The following is a 24,328-nucleotide window of genomic DNA, read 5'->3' on the forward strand; positions in this document are numbered from 1 at the left end:
ATGTATCAAATAGACTTCCATATCACCCTTCGTCTTTTCAAGTTATGGATCCTTATGACCAAGAAAGATCTCAGAGATCATCCAGGTAAGCTTTTACTCAGTGAAGGTGACACTACTAATAAATAATATGCAGCTTCTGCTTCAGCCTTTCCCAGGTCAGGGAACTCATTTTCAGAGAAAGCAATTCTTCTTACTCTTGGATAGTTTTAATAATTAGACTTATTTTTTATAATAGGCTGAAACTTCTTGCTTGTAAGTTCCGGATACTAGTACCAGTCCTGCCCTCTTGAGTTATGTAAACTTACATCTGTTCTTAATTATCTTAGGTACTCAAGATTTTTTCTCCCCTTAATAAAGAATATCCTTAATTCCAAAATGAAAACCCACTAACCTAGCAAACCCAGTTAGAGATTCTGGAAGTCATGGTGAGACCCAAGTGCTTATTTTCCTATGTTTTCTGCACATTCATTCCATTATTTTTTGCTGAAAAACTAAACATGATGGGTGCCTTGGGATATTGCCCCAAACTCTTCTAGTCATCTAGTCAAGTGGCTCTTCTGTAAACGACCTGGAATCACTGATAGGCCAGTGAATATGCATAATTTAAGGCCTAGCTACTGAATAGGGAACTAACCTGTTCTATCCTGCCCAATCTGATTCATGAATGAGGCAAGAGAATTTAGATAAATTCCTCCAAAATGATGGTTATGGAATAGCCATAAGGCAGGTTGTTTCCCCTTCTTCCTACATTTCTCAGAGTGCTTTTTACACTTCTGCTTAAATGCCTCATCAGACTATGAAAAAGAAAGGAAGGTGCAAGGAGGTAAATAATGGATAAAATAAAGAAGAGTTGGATAAATGACATTTCAAAAAATCTGGTCCCATTGGGTCTTCTTTTCTGAGGGTGGCTTGCAGGAACAACCTCAAACACTGCTAGAACCTTTTGCTACGGATATGCCATAATCATACAAAATGCTTTGTGGCTCCCCAGGAACAAGCTGTTCAGGGGTCAAAAGAATTTAGTTAACAGTTGTGTCATACAACTCCAGTTAGACAATTATTGTAACCCTCAAGTGAAAGTGAGAGATTTCTGAGAGGGAATAATAGTGCTTGGGGCCAAAACCAGGAGTAGGGAGAGGAAGTCTGCTACCTCTTACCTGCCTGGCTCTCTCAGATTCTTCCCAGTACTTCCATCATGACCCGTTGGGCCATAGTCCCATTGAATCTCATGAGCCTCAATGAAGTACTGCCGAACTTTTCCTGTTAGTAGGTTCATGGGAGGGGCCATGGAGCAAGACTTGATATTGTAGAGTGCTTGCATGCCACCTGGAGGAAAAACATCATGACTGGTTCTACCCAGGACTTCTACCCAGACAACCCACCTTCTTCCTTCTCTTAAGGTCTCCCCCTCCCACCTTCCACTAGGCTCCTTACCCCTACCTCCATATGAGCCATTTTCTCTCACTCCTCAAGAGACTGGCTGGAAGAGAAGGAGCCCAGATGGGAATTAAAGTACCTCCACCTGCTCACCACCACTGCCTTGTTTACCAGGTATTCATTTCTTTGCAAAAGATTTACATTGTACAAATATCACAGAGCTTGAAGTTCAAATACCTAAGAACAAGTCCAAGCCTTATCACTATCTGTAGGACCTTAGGTAAGTCAATTCCTAGATCTAAAATTTAACCCCTGTTCTGTAAATGGGGAGAATAGGAAATCTGCCACACTGGGCTAGTGGAAGCATGAAATTAAAAAAAAAAAAAAAAGAAAGTAATTTGTAAAGAGGGAATCTCCCCAAATAATGGACCATCTCCTTTACATGGAGATGGAGGTTCATATTTAGGACTGGCAGGAAAATGTAGATTCTAAGTTGTGTCTCCAAAATGTGAAAAATGTTACATTGAGGTATAGTGGTAATTGATGATATTGCCTTATTTTTGCTTGGCATCTTATAGAGATCATTCAGATCATTATCTCATTTGAGTCTCACAAAATTCCAAGAAAATCTGAAATTATAAATTAGAAATCTGAGATACAAAAAAGGATGACAAAAGGTCTCAACATTCTCCTAGTCTTTAAGATTCAAAATCACATTATCTGAAGCACTAGACCAAATGGATTTAATAGCTATCTACAGAGAATTACACCCCAAAACTACAGAACACACATTCTTCTCAAGTGCACATGGGACATTCTCAAAGATACACCACATGATAGGACACAAACTAAATCTCTACAAGTTCAAGAAGATTGAAATCATATCAAGCATCTTCTCAGATCACAATGGCATGAAACTAGAAATCAATTGCATCAAGAACTTGCAAAGACATTTCAACACATTGAGGCTAAATAGCATGTTATTAAACAATGAATGGGTCACCGAGGAGATCAAGGAAGAAATTAAAAACTTCCTGGAAACCAATGAAAATGAACACACAACAACACAAAATCTATGGGATGCAGCGAAAGCAGTTCTGAGAGGGAAGTTCATAGCACTACAGGCCTACCTCAAAAAACAAGAAAAATTTCTAATTGACTGTCTAACCTCACAACTTAAAGAATTAGAAAGCAAACAAAAAGAAAACCCCAGAGCAAGTAGAAGGAAGGAAATAGTAAAGATCAGAGCAGAAATAAATGACATAGAGACCAAAAAACAATTCAAAGGATCAATGAAACAAAGAGCTGGTTTTTCGAAAAGATAAACAAGATTGATGGACCCTTAGCTAGACTCACCAAGAAACAAAGAGAGAGAACCCAAATACACAAAATCAGAAATGAAAGAGGAGAAGTAACAACCAACACCACGGAAATACAAAAGATCATTAACAACTACTATGAACAACTATATGGCAACAAATTCGACAATCTAAGTGAAATGGACAAATTTCTAGAAACATACAGTCTCCCGAAAATATTCCCGGAAGAGATAGAAAACTTGAACAGACCAATAACAACTAAGGAAATTGAAGAGGTAATCAAGACTCTCCCAGCAAACAAAAGCCCAGGCCCAGATGGTTTCACGGGGGAGTTTTACCGAACATTCAAAAAAGAACTAACACCCATTCTCCTCAAACTATTTCAAAACATTCAAGAAGAAGGAAGACTTCCAAACACGTTCTATGAGGCCAGCATAATTCTAATTCCAAAACCAGAAAAAGACACTACGAAGAAAGAAAACTACAGGCCAATATCCCTGATGAAAATAGACGCCAAAATCCTGAACAAAATATTAGCAAATCAGATCCAGCAATACATCAAAAAAATTATTCACCATGACCAAGTGGGATTCATTCCAGGGATGCAAGGCTGGTACAATATTCGCAAATCAATAAACGTGATACACCACATAAACAAAATGAAGAATAAAAACCACATGATCATATCAATAGATGCTGAAAAAGCATTCGACAAAACCCAGCATCCATTTCTGATAAAAACGCTCAGCAATGTAAGAATAGAGGGATCATATCTTGACATAATAAAGGCCATATATGAAAGACCTACAGCCAACATCATACTCAATAGACAGAAACTAAAAACATTTCCATTAAGAACAGGAACAAGACAGGGTTGTCCACTTTCGCCACTCTTATTTAACATTGTACTGGAAGTCTTAGCCACAGCAATCAGACATGAAGAAAAAATAAAAGGGATACAAATTGGAAAGGAGGAAGTGAAACTGTCATTATTCACAGATGACATGATATTATAGGTAGAAAACCCCCAAAGACTCCATCAAAAATCTACTAGACTAAATAAATGAATTTGGCAAAGTAGCAGGATACAAAATTAACGTCAAGAAATCGACGGCATTCTTGTACACCAATGATGAAGTCACAGAAAGAGAAACTGAAAAAACAATCCCATTTACCATTGCGCCAAAAAAATTAAGATACCTAGGAATAAACTTAACCAAAGAAGTAAAGGACCTATTTGCAGAAAACTACAGGTCATTGAAAAAAGAAATAGAGGAAGATATAAAAAAGTGGAAGCACATACCCTGTTCATGGATTGGAAGAATTAACATCATTAAAATGTCCATACTACCCAAAGCAATCTATAGATTCAATGCAATCCCCATCAAAATACCAACGACATATTTCATAGAACTAGAACAAATACTTCAAAAGTTCATATGGAACCAAAAAAGACCCCGAATAGCCACAGCAATCTTGAAAAAAAGAACAAAGTAGGTGGGATCACAATACCAGATATCAAGTTATACTACAAAGCGACTGTAACCAAAACAGCCTGGTACTGGCACAAGAACAGGCATATAGACCAGTGGAACAGAACTGAAAACCCAGAAATGGACCTAAGGCAATATGCTCAATTCATATTTGACAAAGGTGGCAAGAGCATACAGTGGAGTAAAGACAGCATCTTTAATAAATGGTGTTGGGAAAATTGGACAGCTACATGAAAAAAAAAATGAAACTAGACCATCAACTTACACCCTACACAAGAATAAACTCAAAATGGATAAAAGACTTAAATGTGACCCGTGAATCCATAAAAATTCTAGAAGAAAATGTAGGCAACAAAATTTCGGACATCATACGGAGCAGAATTTTCACTGATACATCACCTAAGGCAACAGAAATAAAGGAGAAAATGAACACATGGGACTACATCGAACTAAAAAGCTTCTGCACAGCAAAAGAAACAATCATCAAAATGGAAAGGCAACCCACTGTATGGGAGAATATCATTGCCAATGATGTATCAGATAAGGGGTTAATTTCCAATATATAGAGCGTGCTCATACAACTCCACAAATGGAAGACAAAGAACCCAATTAAAAAATGGGCAGAGGAGCTGAATAGACACCTCTCCAAACAGGACATACAAATGGCCAAAAGACATATGAAGAAATGCTCAACATCACTAATCATCAGAGAGATGCAAATTAAAACAACAATGAGGTATCACCTCACACCTGTCAGAATGGCCGCCATCAACAAATCATCAAACAACAAGTGTTGGCGAGGGTGTGGAGAAAAGGGGACTCTACTACACTGCTGGTGGGAATGCAGACTGGTGCAGCCACTATGGAAAACAATATGGTGTTACCTCAAAAAATTAAAAATTGAACTTCCATTTGACCCAGTGATCCCACTGCTGGGAATATACCCTAAGAAGCCTGAAACACCAATCAGGAAGAATATATGTACCCCCATGTTCATAGCAGCACTATTTAAATAGCTAAGATCTGGAAACAGCCCAAGTGTCCACCAGTAGATGAATGGATAAAAAAGCGGTGGTACATATACACAATGGAGTACTATGCAGCGGTAAGAAAGAAAGATCTCTTATCCTTTGAGACGACATGGAGGGACCTGGAAAGTATTATCCTAAGTGAAAGAAGCCAAGCAGAAAAAGACAAATACCACATGATCTCACTTATATACGGAATATAATGAACATAACAATCTGAGGAATACAGTAGACCCAGACACATGGAAGTAGGGCACAGACTGACATCCCTCAGAAGAGGGGATGGGGGGTGAGGGGGTGGGAAGAGATAGGCCACAGAACTTATATGCATGTATGCATGACCAATGGACATGTACAACTAAGCCGGGGACGGGGCAGAGGTGGGGTGGGGTGGGGGGTGCCAATGGGGTAAAAAGGTAAAATATCTGTAACAAAAAAAATAAATAAAAAATTCATTAAAAAAAAAACAAAAAACAAAATCACATTATCTCTCTAAAACCCCATTGCAACTTTATGAGGTAGGAATCATTACTGCAATAATCAGATAAGGAAACAGTCTCAGAGAAGTGACATTACTTACCAAAGCTAACTAAGCAAATGGTGGAACAGGATTTGAATCCAGGCTTTTCTGGCTCTAAGGACCCTGCTTGTTCTACTATTATGCTGCATCCCTAACCTCCATCTCGATTCATACTCATTTATCCAGATGCTTTTTGGACCAAGGCCAGAACCTGCATGATGGAGCAAAGGTAACTGGCCCCTATTAAAAAAAAAAAAAAAAAACCCTACCATCCCAGACTCATTATCTTACTAGTCTATAACTTCTCACTTACTCAAACCCATTTTCATATACTCACATATCACTTTCCTGACATCCATTTAATTTACCATATACCCATATACCAAATAATTCTAGAAAGTGAGAGCTGAATAATCTCTCGTTTTATACATGTGGCAAATGGGGCCTAGAAAAGGAAAGGGACTTTTCCAAAGTTATTACATAGAGCTGAGACAAACTCTGAAACCATCTAATCATTTGTCTACTACTCTTTCCATTGCCTCATATGTTCCTCCTCTCCTCTGATGCTCCTCAATGCATTATTCCATTACTTCAACCATTCTCCCTCTGAAAACCAAACCTTCTATCCCTATTTCTGTTGGGTCCCAACTAAAGAGTGTCATCACTTGTCCACAATATTACATGATCTCCTGTAGAAACATTATGCTTTTAAAACCAATATTTCATTTACTTCCTGTTCAATCATCTGCAAGACCTCCAGGTCCTAATTCCTTAGGACTCTGAGAAAAAAAAATGACAGCTTAAAAGGTCATTTAACAATCCCTATACCATCTTATGTTACAGATGAAGAAGATGAAAGCCAGAGAGATGTACCTGAGGTAACCTTGAAAGTTAATAGCTGAGCCAGGAAAGAATGGGGTTCCCCAGAATTCTAGTCTTGTGGTTCATTCTTTATTCCTAGCTGCCTCACCTGAAAGACCTATCTTATGGCTCCAGACCAGAATCCCAGGCTCCTGATGATCATATTGCCACCTTCATCCCATACTTCAAGGGTCAGAGATGCTGGATCTTACCTTGCAAGTGACTATTAACTTGACAGCTTATTAACCAGGTGCCAAGTTTCTGGGGCACCATCTCAGCAGTCACAAAGGTGGCTGGAAACATGTGAGCCACATCAGTGCGGTGGCCCCGGATGGTCAGCATCTGTCCATGGAAGTAAGCTGTGTGGACATCTACTTCGTTGCCCATGCCAAACAAGTGCCAGGCCACACGCTTCTGTGTACACATGTTCAACTCTGGTAAGTTCCCAAATACAAAGCCATTGATTGCTGAAAAAGAAAATCCAAAGAAAATGTCAAAGTTAGATAAGGACAGTCCAATGCCTTACCATCTAACAATAATATTAAGTGACATTCACATGTTTTATTTTTTATTAAATTTACTGGAGTGACATTGGATAATAGGGTCATATAGGTTTCAAATGTACATTACTATAATACATGATCTGTATACTGCATTGTGTGCCCAACACTCAAAGTCAAATCATCTTCCGTCACCATGTATTTGGCCCCATTTACCCTTTACTCCCACCTCAACTCTCTTCCCTCTGGTAACCATTATACTGTTGTCTATCTGGGTCTCTGATTTTCACATAATGAGTGAAATTATATGGTTCTTAGCTTTTTCTGACTGATTTACTTTGCTTAGTTTAATATTCTCAAGGTCCACCCATATTGTCACAAATGGCAGTATTTCATCTTTTCTTATGGCTGAGAAATATTCATAGCACATATAGATGAGGTTTTAAAGAGCACACTATGCTGACAATATATATTATATCATTTAAATCTCACAAACACCCCTAGGAAATAGGTAGATATCGATCATCTCATGCAAAAAGTGAGAAAACCAAGGCTCAAAGAGGTGAAGTTACTTTCTCCCAAGGCCACAGAGCGATTAAATGGCAGAGCCAAGATTCCAACCCAGCAATCCGAAGAAGCTTTTTAAGGAATTTGGTTTATTTTGTAAGCTATTCTTTTCTTCCAGGCCAATTTCCTTCTAAAATTTCCATAGGACAATTGTCAAGTTAGCTGACTAATTACCACAGTTATTACAAACAATTGATATAAAACCCAAGTTACCCAAGCCATCCCTTACACCTTCCCTCTGAGTTTTCACTTCCCCATGGGACAGTCTGGCTTTGAGCCCACCTTTGTAACTAAAGTAAGTAGCCACTCCCTTAATTAAACAAAAGCCAAAGTAACTTGTTTCACTTCCTAAAAATCACTTCTCTGCCCATACCTCAGGGCTTTTGTGCCTTTAATTAGTTTTAAATTTAATTAAGATGATGGATTCACCATAGGTAACTATTTTTCTTCACTAAGCGGGTAATTCTTACAGCTCACATTCTTTATAGAACAAAGACAGGTTATTTTATATTAGTGGACAGCCTCACCAAAGTGACTAAACATATAGTATATGAGTTTGAAATCAACACCCTGGGCTATTCCACACTCAGGAGGCAAGGTACCCAATGGCAAGAGCGCAATATGCAGTCAGACAGATTAGAGTTGGAATTTTAGCTGTGCTGTTTATCTGCTGTGTAATCCTTAGTTTCCTCATAGGTAAAAACAAGGTAAAGTTACTTACTGCTTCTGGTCCTTCTAAGGATTAAAAAGAATCGGGGCCTGGCCGGTTTGGCTCAGCGGTTAGAGCATTGGCCTGCGGTCCAGAGAGACCCGGGTTCGGTTCCCGCTAAGGGCATGTACCTCGGTTGCAGTTTGTCCCCGGCCCTGGTTGGTCGTGTGGGTGGCAGCCACTCGATGTGTCCCTTTCACATCGATGTTTCTCTCTCTCTTCCTCCCACTCTATCTCAACAAAATGTTGAAAAATGTCCTCGGGTGAGGATTAAAAAAAAAAAAAAAAAAGAACCGGGTATGTGAAAGCACCCAACAAATGGTAGGCCCAGTGTAGACCTTTCATCAGTGTCTACTATCACAGTGTGGCCATTCTTTCCCAGCTCACCATGCATTCTATTGCTCTCTTGAAAGGCCTCATCTTCTTTGTCCACTGAAGCAGGGTCTGAGCAGTAAGTGACGATGTTCTCGTTGATATGCCAGCTAAGATTCTCATCTACCACACTGAAGAGCAGGAAGAAGGAATTGTCCACGTCTTGCCGCCGAGGAGGGGAGTTCCCATCCAGGGTTCCTAATACAAGTAAGAAAGTGTCCTTGAGAACCTCCCATCCTTAGTAACAAGGGGTACTCATAAGAAAGAAATAGCAAGAGACGTAGTCTTAAAAGTCTGTCAGCAATAGAAAAGCAGATGGAGAGTTATTCAACCAGGGCCTCAAACTCATCACACTCTTGCAGCACCTAGGTCTTTAGGCCTGATTCTACCTTAAACATACCCTCTTTCCAACCACATAGACAATCCTTTCCAAATCTTGATGGCTACACTTTCAAATTTAAACTCTTACCACATACCTTACTTTTATATGACCAAACTCCCATCATTACTAATTCAAGTTTTTTAAGTGATTAGAGAAAAATTTAAAAACTAAAAAAGGATTTTTTGTTAGGAAAAGAATGTAATAAAATAGAAAAAAAAATGAAGTTTGGCATTGTTTATTCCTGCTGATAAATGATGGTTCTGAATGATCACTCCTTAGGCTGTTGCTTTATATGTAGGTGGTTCATCTAGATTACTACTTCCTATCGATATCCAAATCTGCATCTCATAGCTCACTCTTGGGGCCTGTACCTCTTTTACAGGTGATAAGCGGTCCAATGAGGCCAGTTGCAATATCTCGTGGAGCATCTACATGAGAATGGTAGATCCAGGTGAGGCATGCTGGGTCAGCATCAGTGGGTGCATGGCTTTCTGGAATGGTCCAGTTGTAGATATGGTTGCCTCCCGGGGGAACAGAGTCATCAGCTTTCAGCTGACCAGAGGAGCCATCTGGGTATAGGGAGCCTAGAAAATGACATTGCACATGCATAGTCCCAGGATGTGTGAGATGGAGCCTGGCAGGTATAGAAGCGAAGAGAAGGCTGACATATAATATACCAAGATCCAGTCTTGTGGAAAAAGTAAAGTTCTAAGGTCCAGCACAGTGTTCCTCACAACCTGAAGAGGGCACAGATTCAGGTAATATGAAGCCAAAGGACCCCAGATCTCACATCAACAGAGGGTGGAGAGGTTGCAGCCATTGGGGAAAGAGCTGTGGCCACAAAAACTGCTCCACCGCCTGATCCAGTAGTGCCCTCATGCAAAGTCAGTGGCTTGGAAACATAGGAGAAGATAGATTTCCTCCCTTTGAGCACTCAGTTTGGAAAACTATCACAGAGTTTTATTTTAAAGGCAACTTGATGATCAGTTTGTGCACTTCCCCATTTTATGGAAGAGAAAACAGGAAAAGTAACTTTCCAGTGGCCAAGGCAGGACATTCTGACTTCCCTCCCTATTCTCCTCACTCATTGTTGTGTCTGTATTAAAGGCTGTTGAGCCTGGGATATGAAAGACACAAATAAGTAAACTGAACTCCCTCTTAAGAACAAAAAATGAACATTTTGGAAGACTCTAGAATAATATTCCCTTATATTCAGAGCACACTCTTCTCTTTTCAAAGCACAAATATTTTATGAAAACATAATTTTAATTCTTTGTGATAAAAGGTAGATTTTTAAATTTTGAAAAAAAATTGCCATTACAGTTGAAATTCAGTGTTATACTAGTTCCAGTTACATAGCCTAGTGGTTTGAAATTTATATAACTTACAAAGTGATTCCTCCTTCCCCTAATATTTCCAGTACCCACCTGATACCATACATAGTTATTACAATATCATTGACTATATTCCATATAATGTGCTTTACATCCTTGTGACTATTTTGTAACTGCCAACTTGTACTTCTTAATCCCTTCACCTTTTTCACCCAGTCCCCCAACCTCCTTCCATCTGGCAACCATCAGTTTGTTCTCTGTATCTAGCATAGGAAAACAAAACAAAACAGAAACAAACTCATAAAGGGCAGATTGAATCTCCATATTTCTAATGAAGAATCTGAGGAGAGGGACAATGACTTGCTCAGTCACACATATGAATAGCAGAACCCAGTCATGTTTTCTCTGAGAAGAGCCCCTGCTACCTCAGATCAATAAGGAAGAAAAGACTGCTCCTCCCTTTCATATGGCAGAGAAGGAAAAGTGATAGTTATTATGGACAGGAGACAGAAAGGGTGAGCTGATTTACCTTCTGAGTCCTTCTCATAGAAAACACCATGGGGGTGGATAGTATAGGGACGAGTGGCAAAATTCTTCAGGTGAATAAGGATGACATCTCCCACCTCAGCCTGCAACACTGGCCCCAGGAAGCCCAACCAGGCAGGCTGGGCCATTTCATGCATGTATGAGCCATCACTGTATTCTTTGTAGATAGTCTTCTTGTAGCTGCTTCCTATCCGGTTCTTGTCAGACTTTAGGAAGCTGGAAGCTACTCTGCAAGGAAAGAGTCACAATTTTGCCACAATTTTCAAACCTCTGGAGAGTTAATTTCCAGATGCTGACAAAAAAGTGTCCATCTTTGTTTAGGGCAAAACAAGAGGAAATGGGATGTACTGAACAAAATATGAAAGCTTTAAGCTGGTTTAATTGTTTGACAATGGAAAGTAGTAAGTGAATGCATATGAAATTGCTGATATTTGACCACTTTTAAGCTACAAAAAAAAAGGCAATTTCACATGGTTCAGTATAATATATACTAATGAGGAAACAATCATGGACTGGTTCTTTTTAAGTGATCACTCCCTACCTCTGTTGCCTGATGTAGCATCACTTTGCAATATGTGAGAGGTTTTATAGCATAGTAGTTAAGTTCTCAAGTTCTAGAGCTGGAATGGCTCAAATAAATGTTGATATTGCCACTTCCAAATCTGTGGGACTTTGAGCAAGTTACTTAACTTCCCTGTGCACAATTTCCCTATCTGCAAAATGTACCAAACTTGGACAGGTGTTGCTGATGACCAAAATAATTAAAATATATAAAGAGCTTAGGACAGTGCCTGGAAAATAGTAAAAACTTAATAAATATTAACTATTACTTCAAAATATTGGTGATGGAAGATAAAAAAGTTATCCCTCAAGGACAATTTTAAAACAAAGACTCTGTGACTTCAAAACTAGATGGATAGAAAAATGGCTTGTCAAAACAGACAACTGTTCTTCTTACTCTAATTCATCCTAGAGAGCTCTGAGATGTTAAAGTCAACTTTGGAAAATTCTGAGTCTTTGGAGAAACAAAGTGATTCATGATCAGAAAAGATTCTTTAATATATTAATTCATTTTGATAAACAGATATTTGTGGAGCATCTGCAAGATTCTAAAATCAAGAAGGGTTAATCATGTGGGATCTGTGAGAGGCAAAGTGGAGAGAAGAGTACCAGTTTTGCATCTACATTACCAGGTTCAAATCCTATCTCTTCCATTTACTAGCTGTGGGCCTTGAGCAAGTTATTTGATGTCCCTGGCCCTCAGTTTTCTCATCTAAAAGATGAAGATATTTAGACCTACCTCCTAGAACTTTTTGTAAGAATTAGGTGAGACTAAGTATGTAAATTTCTAGTATAATCCCTGTCCCAGGCAGAGTATTACATAAGTGATAGCTATTACTGTTCTTTCTTTGATTCTAAGACTTACCTTATTTTTTGGACATTTTTACATATCTGAAATTAGTATAGTTCTATTGAACTATGGAAGATTAGTTCTACCATACACAATGTTACAAACATTGTATATACTTCATGTTTCTTTCTTTTATTAAAGCTAAATAACTGTTATTAAAACAATATTGTGGAGCCCTGGCCGGTTTGGCTCAGCGGTTAGAGCGTCGGCCTGCGGTACAGAGAGACCTGGGTTCGGTTCCTGCTAAGGGCACGTACCTCGGTTGCAGTTTGTCCCCGGCCCTGGTTGGTCGTGCGGGTGGCAACCACTCGATGTGTCCCTTCACATCGATGTTTCTCTCTCTCTCTCTCTTCCTCTCTCTCCCTCCCGCTCTGTCTGAACAAAAAATGTCCTCGGGTGAGGATAAAAAAAACAAACAAACAAAAAAAACAATATTGTGGATACCATCTGAGTATCAAGGGAATATGGAAATACCATTAGAACCCTAAAAATGCTGAGGAAAAGCATACTCCATATGGAATGCTGGCTCTTGAGTCAACCAGCCCTATTCTCAGCAAACATGCCACTAGGTGTATGGTCCAGAGTGATCAGGAGCTGCTGCTACCACACCCTGATAAAAGGTGTTCAAGAGGCTACCCTATGACTCTCAAGGGTTTCCCCTCCCCAACACAAACTCTAATTTTACAAGAGATTAAACCTACGTGTCACTGTCCAGAGGCTGATTCGTGATGACATTCCTTCCCTTGGGAGCATAGTTCCACTGCACGTCCTGGATGCCCAGGTAGTAGACTCGAGTGGCCCCTTCAGTCAGCTGGGGCCACAAGGATTGCATCAAGAGCAGAGCCCAGAGGAAATGGCCTGGCTCCATGGCCCACTTTACTCTGGGAAACAGGCAAATGAATAGCTGCTGGTATGAAAGAGAGAAAACAAAGGGACTTTGCATGTGTCTGGAAAACTAAAGAGGCAAGAGCCAGACAAAGTAACTAAGAAAACAAGAAAGAATTACCCCAGAATCTATAGCTTACCTGATTACTTTCAGTTCAACAAGTATTCAATGATCTCTACACATTGGACTTTGGAGGGCAAAGTTAAACAGTCACTCATACTGATAATTATGCATCACTTCCTTCAGAAGAGAAATCTGGATCCAGTTCCTTCAGCCATATAGAAGGAAGAATTACTCTGGCTCAAGAATCAGGAAACAGGCACCAAAACACTGATTGTACCACTGATCAAAAGACATTTACTAGAATGTTAACAGACCCAAAATGGAAATAGCCAAAATGTCCAAGAACACTAGAATGAATGAGTAAATTGTATTTTATTCATACAACGGAATTTTATATAACAATGATAATGAACAAACTACAATTACACATGAAAATATAGATGCCTCTCATGAGCATAATGTTGCAGAAATAAATCAGATACAAAGAATACATATTCTATTATTTGATTTATATAAAGTATAAAATCAAACAAAACTAATCTATGCTGCTAGAAGCCAAGATAGCATTTGCCCTTGAGATAGGGGTCAGTGACTGGGAAGGGAAGAGGAGGAATGCTTCTAGGTAATGTTCTGTTTCTTGATCTACATACTGATTACATGAGGACCTTCAGTTTGTGAAAATATACTGAGCTATGAACTTAGCATTTGTGTGCCTTTCTGCATGTCAATAGCAAAAAGTAAAAAATAAAACAAAACAAATGAGAATATATGAGGGAAATATTAACTTATAAAAAATGTTCTCTGCTGGTTCTCTGCTATGCACAAATTCATTTCACGGGTCCAACCCTGAGTCAGAGTCAGAACTAAGCCTCCAGCCTCTCATTCCAGTACACCAGCCAGGAGGTTAGACTTCTGGGGGTTGGGATAAAGCATTCAGTCATACAGTACAGAGCTACAGTCAAACTTAGAAACACAGACAACATAACATAAACACACATATATACGTGCAGTTGCATACACAAAGGTACATGCAATCTTATCTAAAAACAGAGCTGTACACACTTGCGTCCGCATATAGAACTACACTGTCACACAGAGCCTTTGTCACTTTCAGAATAATAACAATAATAATAGTAATAGTAAATCAACATTTATTGTATGTGCATAGCATGCCAGACCCTTTTATAAGTGTTTTACATAGATTAAATCACTTAATCTTCACAGCCACACTGTGAGGAAGATGTCATTATAATCCCCATATTACAGAAGGAAAAATGGCAGAACAGAAGTGTAAAGGTATTTGCCCAAGGTCACCTAGTTAACAAACAGTAGAGTTGGGTTGTGAGTCCAGGAAGTATGGCTCTAGTGTCTATGTTCTTCATTACCATGCCATACTACCATCCACAAAACATACCTGCACACTCACATGAATATACACAGAAAACATGTATTATCCATAATTATAACTATATCTAGGAGAACCCTATATACTCTGAAACATGCAGTCACATGTAGTTGTGATCACTTCTAGAAACAAACACATATGCTCATATAGACATAGATATATCTAATCAATATCATTCATAATGATGATAACAATGGTGGTAGTTACCATTCATTGAGAGATTACTATATACTAAACACAATGTTCAATGGTTTATATAAATTGTTTTACTAAATCCTTGTCCTAAGCACTTGAGATCGGGACAATTAATCAAAAATAGAAATGTCAAAGATATGCACAGACTTACATATAAATAGGAAATCCCCAGGTATTCACCTTAGCTAGGCCTAGATATTGACCTTAATTAATAAACAGACCTATAGAATTCCCTACAAAATCTCAAGCCCCTTTACACACAGCAGTAGTACAGGTGTTAAATCTTCAATCTCCATATGACATTTGTCATGAAAGCTCTTGATATAGGGGAGAACCTGTTCTTGGGTTCCTCTTTCCAAAACTTGGATCTCCCACCGACCACTTGTGTAGACTTAGGTAATACTTAACCACTCTGAACCTGTTTTGTTATCTGTAAAGTATGTATAATAATATCACTCTTGAAGAAATAAATTAGAAAACTTATATAAAAGGGACACGATTCAATTAATGCTTAGAACATAACAGACAGTAATTGCTGTTGTCTTTCATCTCCCTTTTCCCTCCTGGCTATTGTCTCCCACATATACAACATTCTATATTTCTACTCTAAAGGCTAACTTAAATCTTAATTGCCCCAGAAGGTCCCCTCTAGCCTTTTCATACCACTTTCTTCTGAAGGAATACTTATTCTCTATACAACCTCATTTCATTAAATCAGATTTTGTATTATTTTTACTTTCTGCCACATGAACAGTCTTTATTTTCCAGACTGAACTATAAACTCCTTGAGGATGGGTGTCATGTGTGAGAAATCTTGTTGCCTCTATTGCCAGACAGGGTGATGGGGGCCCTATAGGTATACCATAAACAAGTACTGCTAAAGTGACATGAAGTGACACAAACATATTTTCCCACCAATCAGTTCTAGTTCAAGTTTGCCACTGGTTCACAGAGTTACTTTAAGAAAATTATTTTACCTTAGTGAGCCTCAGTTTACCCATATATTAAATAATGGAGCTGGACTATATAGTTCTTACCTTTTTGAGGTCATGGATGTTTGAGGACATAATGAAATGCAAAAACATGGAACCACAAAAATGTTTTATAGAAAGAGTTTTCAAATAGTCTTTCTAGTTCTCATACTTCATCAGAACTGCCACTCCCTGGTGAAACACAGGTGCATTCACATGCACCTATATATAGTACCACATATGGTCAAACAAATAGCCATGCCTTGGAACCTTCAATATGGAGCGAGCGTCCTTTGTTCAATGGAAGTCTGAATGCAACATGGACCTCCTTCAAGCTTCTTTCTCAGGGATGTGCCAGCAAGGCTGTTGTGCCTTAAACTCATTTACCTAAAGTGATAACTGTCCCAAGTAAGAATCTCACAATTGGAGATGCACATGGTAAGCTTGGAAATATTCCCAGAAGAAACTGGTACTCATAGATAAAGAATCCTACTTCGCGGAAATTCATTTATCGCTATAGAGTCTGGAACTGATTAACCATGATAAACGAGGGCCGACTGTACATATCTTCAGCATACAATGAATAAGCATTCAAAGGCCGTGACTAATGACCAAAAGAACTAGACAATAGAGCCTGTGAAAAAAGTGCTACCTAGCAGTTGCCTATTACATTCCACTTTACACTATGTTTTTCATATCTGCAATCTTATTTAATTCTCAAACTTTTGTGAGATAAGGATTGTCTTCCCCATTTTGCATTTAGGGCACAGGCTTTGGAATCAGACTACCTAAACAAATCCTGACTGTACTTTTCCTAGCTGTGTGATTTCGTAAATTACTTCACTTTTCTAGCCATAGGGTTTTCATCTTTGAAATGGAATTAATGCTATTAGTTACACCTCAGGTAATGCAAGGATTAAATGAATTTAAATCTATATGTGGTCAAGTGCACAAGTAAATGATCAAAAAGTATTAGTGACTGTTATTATTACAGATGACAAAAATAGGTTTAGAAATGAAACTTGCCAGGATGCCAAAGCTTTAACATTTTATGTATAGCCACAACATGTGCACACTCAAAAGTTCCTATGTACAGTAATGCATATTAAGCATACAGGCACATGTATATGGCTGAGATTAGTCTCTTTGGAAGCAATATGGTATAATGAAAGGAACCAGAACGTTTGAATCAGATTAAGTTAATTTGGAGTACTGTTTTCAGTTGTGTTTGAAAGGAAGCTTTAGTAGGCACCTGGTAAATATTAGTTTTCTTTCCTTCTAATTACTGGTTTTTTTTTTTCTTTCCAATGCTGCATTTGCTGTTACTATTGTTGCTGTTTAAAAATTTTGATTTTATCATAAATTATTAAAACAGAAGAAAGATAAAACCCATAAATTTCCTTTATAATCATTTAGATATTTCATGATAAAATTGAAAGACTTCAGATCCTAGGAAAATAGATTCTAGTTCTGGATGCATCATTTATTAGTTGATTGACATTGAGCAAGTCACCTAATTTCCTGAGCCTTAGTGTCCTCATCTCGTAAATGATGATTATCTCTGCTTTGGGCTCCACATTAGTTTACTATGAAGATCAAATTAGATGAAGCATGTGAAAGCCCTATGTAAACTTTCTCTCAGCTGAGTCCACAAGAGGAAGTCTTAGAGAAAGGCCAGATTAAGGAGGACAAACAAAAGGGAAAGGTAAAAAGATAAATGAAATAGGTAAGGTGAGCCATAATCCTGGAACAAAGTAAAAACAGAGAGGGGAAAAAGAAGAGGGCAGAAAAAAAGAGGAAGAGGGAGAGGGAGAATGAGGGAGGAGGGGAGAGAGGAGAGAGAGAGAGAGAGAGAGAGAGAGAGAGAGAGAGAGAGAGAGAGAGAGAATATGAATGAATTTCTGCTCTACTTGGAATTAGACACAGTAGTTAATATACCCTGAGATTAGCCCAGGGAGAAGGTAAGCCAACAAAAAAGCAAGCCTCCCCTACCTTTACCTTACCTTCCTGTCATCCCAACATCACCTAGGCTTGGTCACCATCATCCATGACAATTTGCATCACTGTTTTTCCTATAATTTGCAAGTTATTCCTTTAATGTGATAATGGTCTTTTCTCTCCCCTCCACCTCCCTTTCTGAATTGGGTTAGACTGAGATGGACAGGCTCATACTAAACAAAGTATCTTTCAACTGAACACAGGAATGGTGAGCTATGTTTTGGGCCCTGTCTCTAATCTCAACATAATAAAACTTTCCATCCATTTTGGTCCTCTGCTTTATTAATGCTTTTTTTGGCTCTTTCTTCACATTGTGACTCAAAATATGTTCCAAGTGGGGAGTTTTTCACCTTTGTTGGATATAGTCTTTTCTTTACTAGGAGGAAAATTAGTGTTAAAAGCCACATGGGGTTCCAGATAATACAAGTAAAATTTATATCATTGTTTAATCGGTATTACTGCAACCTAACAGTCAGAGGTGAAGCAATTGAGACCTAGAGAGAAACAGACTCACCTGAAATCCTGAAAGTTAGTGCTGGAACATAAGACTCCTGACCCTCCAGCCTGGCAATTATGTCCAGCATATCATCACCATACCATTCTGGGACAATGTAATTTCACTACTGGTTTTCCACTTGTATTAATGAGGCTGCTTTATTTCCACACACTCCAGTTGAAGCATACTAATTTGAAATCAGAAGACCTAAATTCAAATCCTATCTCTTGCCTGTAATAGCCATGTGATCTCTGAAAAAGTCACTTTCATCTATTTGAGCCTAAAATGAGGATGATATTTATCTCACAGGATTGTTTTGAGGCTCAAAAAAATGGATATTTGAAACCCAAGCAAAGAGTTGAATGCAATAGATGTTCAGTAAAAAGTTGAAAGCATCATCAATCCATACATCCATACAGACCTTTAGAAATTATTATTTTTTTCAACCCCTTGATGTGAAGTACAAAAAACTGTGGCCAGAGAGGTAAAGGGGTTTACTCAAAGTCAAGCAGCCAGTTACTGACAAAGTCAGAATTTGAACCCATGTTTTCAAACATATTTCTGCTATTTAGACACTAAGTGTGAGAAATAATTTAGACTTTAAGCTAATAGCTTAGTTCACCTATCATTTATTTGCTTACTCATGCCAATTTGGATCTTAAAATATAAAACCAAATGGCTGTTTTTAAGTGTCTGAACCTCTTATTTATGTAGTCCTCAGATACATCACCTGAACAAACCCTTCAACCTGTGAGATGGAAGATCAGCACATTATTTCAACAGAAAATTAACTGCTCTCTACAACTGCAAGATTTTCTCTGAAGCAGTCAAGCCAGTTTGGTCCTGGACATTTTGGAAAGAGGAACAAAAGAAGCCTATTGTTCACTTTAAATTCCATGTACACCCAGCCAAGCTTACTCTAACTTTTCAGCAACTGAATTTCTCTCCCAGTGGCCCAGGACTCCACTAAACCCAGATGAATAAAGGATTTTACAAAGAAAGGACGGTGAGGTGGGCCTTGGAAAGAGAGGAAAGAAAGCTTACCTTTGCTACAGAAAACCCTTCTATATTCATGTCAGCAGCCTAGGGATGCTGAACTGCAGACCCCAGCGTGAGTCTGCCAGCTCTGTTCAGTCAATATCCTGGGTTACAGGGCCTTTCTCATAAATTAAGTCCAGGGCTCCAATCTGGCGAGTGCTACTGGGGTGGGGTGAATGGAGGAGGGGGTAATGCTGGGTGCTGTCCTTTTCAGAAACTAAACTATTGGAATGTCTTGTTCCGGTCTGGTTTGGTACAAAACCCGGGACGGTTCTTTGACCACATCCGGGTGTTTTCCAAATCCTGGTTAGGATCTCAGGAGGAATTACAAGGGGGTGGGCTGCATTTCTGTTATCGCAGCTTCCTAGTGGGCCCTTGCTGAGAGGGGGAGGAGAATGCACTGTCAGTATGGCCAGTCAAGCTCACAGACGGATTCCAACAGCCCAGTTTATGAAATGGGGTCCTTTGTAACTGTTATTAGATTTAAGAAGAGCCCCCCCACACACATCAATATTTTCCTTTTTGCTGTGAAGCAATTATCAGCCCTGCCTGTTATCCTGAGGCCATGGTTGCTTGGTAATAACAAATAAATAAAACAAAGAACTTTCTACATACCAGGCCCTATGTTAACCACTTTACATGCATTCTCTAATTTAAGTCTCCCAATGCCCTGTGAAATGGACTCTAATTCTCTTTATTTTACAACCGAAAAAAAAAAAAAAGAAAGAAAGAAACAGGCTTTAAAAGAGAAGGTAACTTGTTCAAGGTCACACAATTTGCAGGTAAAAGAGGGAATTTTACTGGGTCTGTCTAGACTCAGCCACCACACCACCACACTGTACTGCTTAGGAGAGAAATAGGGAGCCCTTTGGAGATAAAGGAAGTGACTTCACAATAAGTGAGTGCCTGTCACTGCTAGATTTTTCTAATGAGTATTACTTCTGCTTCTGCCAACTCTAGCAGCTCCTAGAGTGAAACCTCAGGGTTGTATTACTAACAGTTTCCATAGAGAAGACCGTATACAACTACAAGATAGCCTGGACTAGTATAGGTCAGCATCCTAAAAACAAAGAAGATCCAAATGATAAATTGGAAGTATTATTTTTTTTAAAAAAAAATAGCAAACTGAAACACAAAAGCAAAATGAGCCCTAAAATGTCCTTGTTTCTGCTGTCAAGTGACCTAGGTTCAAGTGCCAGCTTGCTCTGGCAGCAATCAGCTACCTTAACTTGACCCAAGCTCTTCTCTTCTTGGGCCACAGTCATTCTGGTTTTTCAAGGGCCTTGAGCTAACTACAGACCCTCCCAGCTCTATAAATTTACATATCTAGCCTCCCATTAAGAAGGCACATTCTTGATATTAAGACTGGAAGAGAAAGAGACTCCAAAGATACAAAGTATAAGGAAAGAATGAGTACAGAGTAAATAGTAGAGAAAAGATGGAGAACTTCATACCTCTTTAGAAAGAACTACATCTACCCACCAGACCCACTTATAGAAAAGAGACAGGTATAATGGTGGTTCTACCACCTAGTATCCTTACTTTATGATGAGGAGATCGTGGCTTGTAGGAGATGCTGTTCTCTAGGCAGGCTCAATACATTTTTCTTTCCTGGATTTAAAGTGTCTGGGGCAGGGTCCAGGGAGGAGGACTTTCAAAGACTGAGCTGGTGGGGCAAAGTCTGGGTCATAAACCACTGGAGGTGGTTAAAGGTTCCTAGACATTTAGGAGCTGCCCCACAAACTGCACCCCAGGCCAAGCCGAGTAAAAGCATCAATAGGGAGAAGGGAAAAGCCACCAGCCTCAGCTGTCTCAGAAATACTCAGTGATTAAGGGAAGCTAGATCAAGACACAGCAGCTGCTGGGGTTATCTGCCTCTTCCCCCACTTGGCACATATGTGGACCTTGAAGCTAGAAGGGGAAGGAGGGAACCAAACCCATTAAGTTGAGATCCAAGTCCAGGATCTAAGGCATTTATGACAGGGAGGGGATGGGATAAGGTCTCTGCTCTGACTCATGAAAGACAACAAGGAGCAGGTCATATAGACACACTTGAGTCAACACAGTAAAAGCTGCAGGAAGCCAGCTAGACCAGGTCTCAGAGCTTGTATTATTCATTCAGCAATTCTCTGAGTGGGCACACACTGTCTTCCTCTTCTGCAAATCCTGGATATAGTTCTGGCGCCTTTCATCAAGTGTCACCTAAAAAAGAGTTTAATTTGACACCTATATTCCAGGGACTGGTAAAATACTTCAGTAAAGGGCCAGTCAATAAATATTTTATTTGCAGAACATGCAGTCTCTGCCATAACTACTAAAATAGCCCAGTGTAGCATGTTGGTCATATCTATGTACCAATAAGAGCTGATTTACAAAAACAAGCAGCAGGCCAAATTTGACCCATGATCTGTAGTTTGAAAACCACCACTATAGAATGTTTTGCAATACAGACATTTGCAATATGGAAATGTTATTTAAGCGCATGGAAACTACATTCAGACATTCTAGATTAAAATACCAACTCTGTCATTTTCTGATTCTGTGACCTCGGAAAATTCATTCAATCCTTCTAAACTTCAGTTTTGCCTCTATAAAATGGGGATAATTATAGTACCTATTTCATAAGGCTGTTATGAAGAATGAAATAAAAGTGTGTATATGAACTATTTAGCACAGTGATTAGCACATAGTAAGTGCCCCAAAATGAATGATCACTTTAAAATTTTCAATAGAAAAAATAAATATAAATTCTTCTTTCTTTTTGTTAGAAAATAAGTTGTATTAACTCATGGCGAAAAAGAATGTTTGTAGAATCCTGGCTTTAACTTCTAATTATGCTACTAAAGAAAATAGAGTGTCCTGGCTGGTGTAGCTTAGTTGCTCTCTACAACTAAGCATCATCCTGTACACCAAGAGGTCACTGGTTCAATTTCCAGTTCAGGCACATGTCTTGGTTGTGGGCTCGATCCCCAGTGGGGGGCGTGCAGGAGGAGGCCAATTAATGATTCTCTCTCATCAATGTTTCTCTCTTTCTCCCTCTCCCTTCCTCTCTCTCTCTCCACAAATCAATTTTAAAAGTATTTTTAAAAAACACACAAGAAAACAAAGTAATCCTGGACAAGTCAGTTTGCCTTTGTGGGACTTTGTTTCCTCCCCTGTAAAATGGAGAGGTGTTCTAGATTTCTCATTTTTCATAAATTTGGCAGAACTCCTTTTCCAAACAAAATCTTTCAGTACACACCCACTATGTATGGAAGATGAAAGCAGAGCTCTTCTGGTAAGGCTAAGAGAGAGAAAGGAAATGGGCAGGGCCAATGGGATCCAGGGACCTGTTCCTTTGTATGCCTGCCCACCAAAACAATGTGGCTAACCCTGGTGCACCAGCAAGAAACATCAATGGCACTGAAAGCACATTTGCTTGAGAAGCACAAGAACATAATGGACTTAAGAGTCAAGACAAATTCTGTCTCTAACCCCTCTCTTTATTTATTCATTTACTGAATCAATATTTTAAAGTTAATTGTGCATGGACAATCACAAGAGTACGGCTTTGGAATGGCTACAAAGATGAGAGGATCACAGGAACCTTCATGTTTGGGGCAACACTATCTAGTGTGAGAAGTGTGGGGTTTGGAGTCAGAAAGACCAGGTTTGAATCCTGGCTGGCTCTTTCTGAACTGTGTGACCTTGGGCAACCCACTTAAGCTTGCTGAGCTTCTGGTTTCTCATCTGTAAAATAGGAACAACAGTAGTTCCGTGAGTAGAATATTGTGAAAATTAAATAAGCTGCCATTTCCATTAATACTTAGGACAGTGTGCAACACCTTGGGGACCTTCAACTAATGTATCTTTCCTTCTCCTCTTTCTCACAGTGAAATTTAGTGACAGTGTCAGGTACCTAGTGAAAATAAAAAGCTGTGGGCAGGGCCCTAACATATCCAGTCTACTGGCTTTATCTCAAGACCCTTCTTAGCAGTTCTTAAAAAGAAGGCCTCTGGGAAAGGGTGGAGGGGTACAGAGAACAAGAGATTGTCGCCTAGAGACCACACCTCTGAAGCTACTACCCTCCCTTTTCATTTCCCACTACCACTTCTGACCACTAGGCTTCATCATGCTTTGCAAAGATTGATATACTCTGCTGTGATGTATGATGGTCCTGGGCTCGCTCAGAGGACACTGGTTCTTGAACTCCAGTTCTTAATTCTACTTGCTGCATACTTCCATCATCCAAGGCAGTCGGTGTCATACTTGTGCATGCACCAGAATGCCTTGGAGGGTTTGTTAAGACACTGAGTTTCTGCTTCAATAAATATGGGGTGAGGCCTGGTAATTCACAGTTATAACAAGTTCCCAGGTGATGCAGATGGTGCTCGTCTGATGAGAACACTTTGAAAACCACTGTTTAAGCCTAAGGGACTCCTAGTTTTTGAAGACTAATCCTTCAGCTCTCACCACCCTTTGTCTTCAAGTATACAGTCTTTGGCCCCAGGTCAAAAGTATATTTCTTTCAGTCTCCTGGTACATCATTTATATGGAGTCTCCCCGAGTGTCCCCCCAACACCTATTTGCCCACTTCCTTTGCCCCAAACCCTTCCTGCCATCCCGTGTGAACCTCCCTTTGCCCTCCATGCTCAGTGAACATGTCTTGTTTTTTGGCTGCCTTCCTTGAACAACTCTATGAATGGCATCAGCTCCTCCTGCCAACTCTCCTCTACACTCTCCTCTGCAGCTTCCTGATTGTGGGCTCTGGGCACAGACAATCCTGGATGAATCTTGGCTCGGTCTCTCTCTAAAGTGTGTAATCTTAGGAAAGTCACTTGACTTCTCTGAGACTCAGTTTGTCATCTGTAAAATCAG

At 39.3% G+C, this 24,328-nt stretch overlaps 1 protein-coding gene across 4 annotated transcripts in view; it reads right to left on the bottom strand.

Annotated features, from left to right (window-relative positions):
* The window catches only part of HEPH (hephaestin), an 83,146-nt gene extending 61,933 nt beyond the window's left edge, over nt 1–21,213 (bottom strand). The window contains exons 1-7 of one of the 4 annotated variants that reach the window (XM_036270733.1): nt 21,014–21,213; nt 13,121–13,323; nt 10,992–11,236; nt 9,500–9,712; nt 8,762–8,944; nt 6,811–7,065; nt 1,158–1,326 (exon numbers count right to left, since the gene is read on the bottom strand). In XM_036270733.1, coding sequence (XP_036126626.1) covers nt 1,158–1,326; nt 6,811–7,065; nt 8,762–8,944; nt 9,500–9,712; nt 10,992–11,236; nt 13,121–13,287 — 1,232 coding nt within the window. In that variant the 5' untranslated portion in view covers nt 13,288–13,323; nt 21,014–21,213. Of the gene's footprint in view, nt 1–1,157; nt 1,327–6,810; nt 7,066–8,761; nt 8,945–9,499; nt 9,713–10,991; nt 11,237–13,120; nt 13,327–13,444; nt 13,556–19,477; nt 19,704–21,013 lie in introns of those variants that run through there. The other 3 variants (XM_036270730.1, XM_036270731.1, XM_036270732.1) reach the window with 3 other exon arrangements.
* Nucleotides 21,214–24,328: the final 3,115 nt, after the last annotated feature.

Source organism: Molossus molossus, unplaced genomic scaffold, assembly GCF_014108415.1.
Source record: "Molossus molossus isolate mMolMol1 unplaced genomic scaffold, mMolMol1.p scaffold_m16_p_2, whole genome shotgun sequence".
NCBI lineage: Eukaryota > Metazoa > Chordata > Mammalia > Chiroptera > Molossidae > Molossus > Molossus molossus.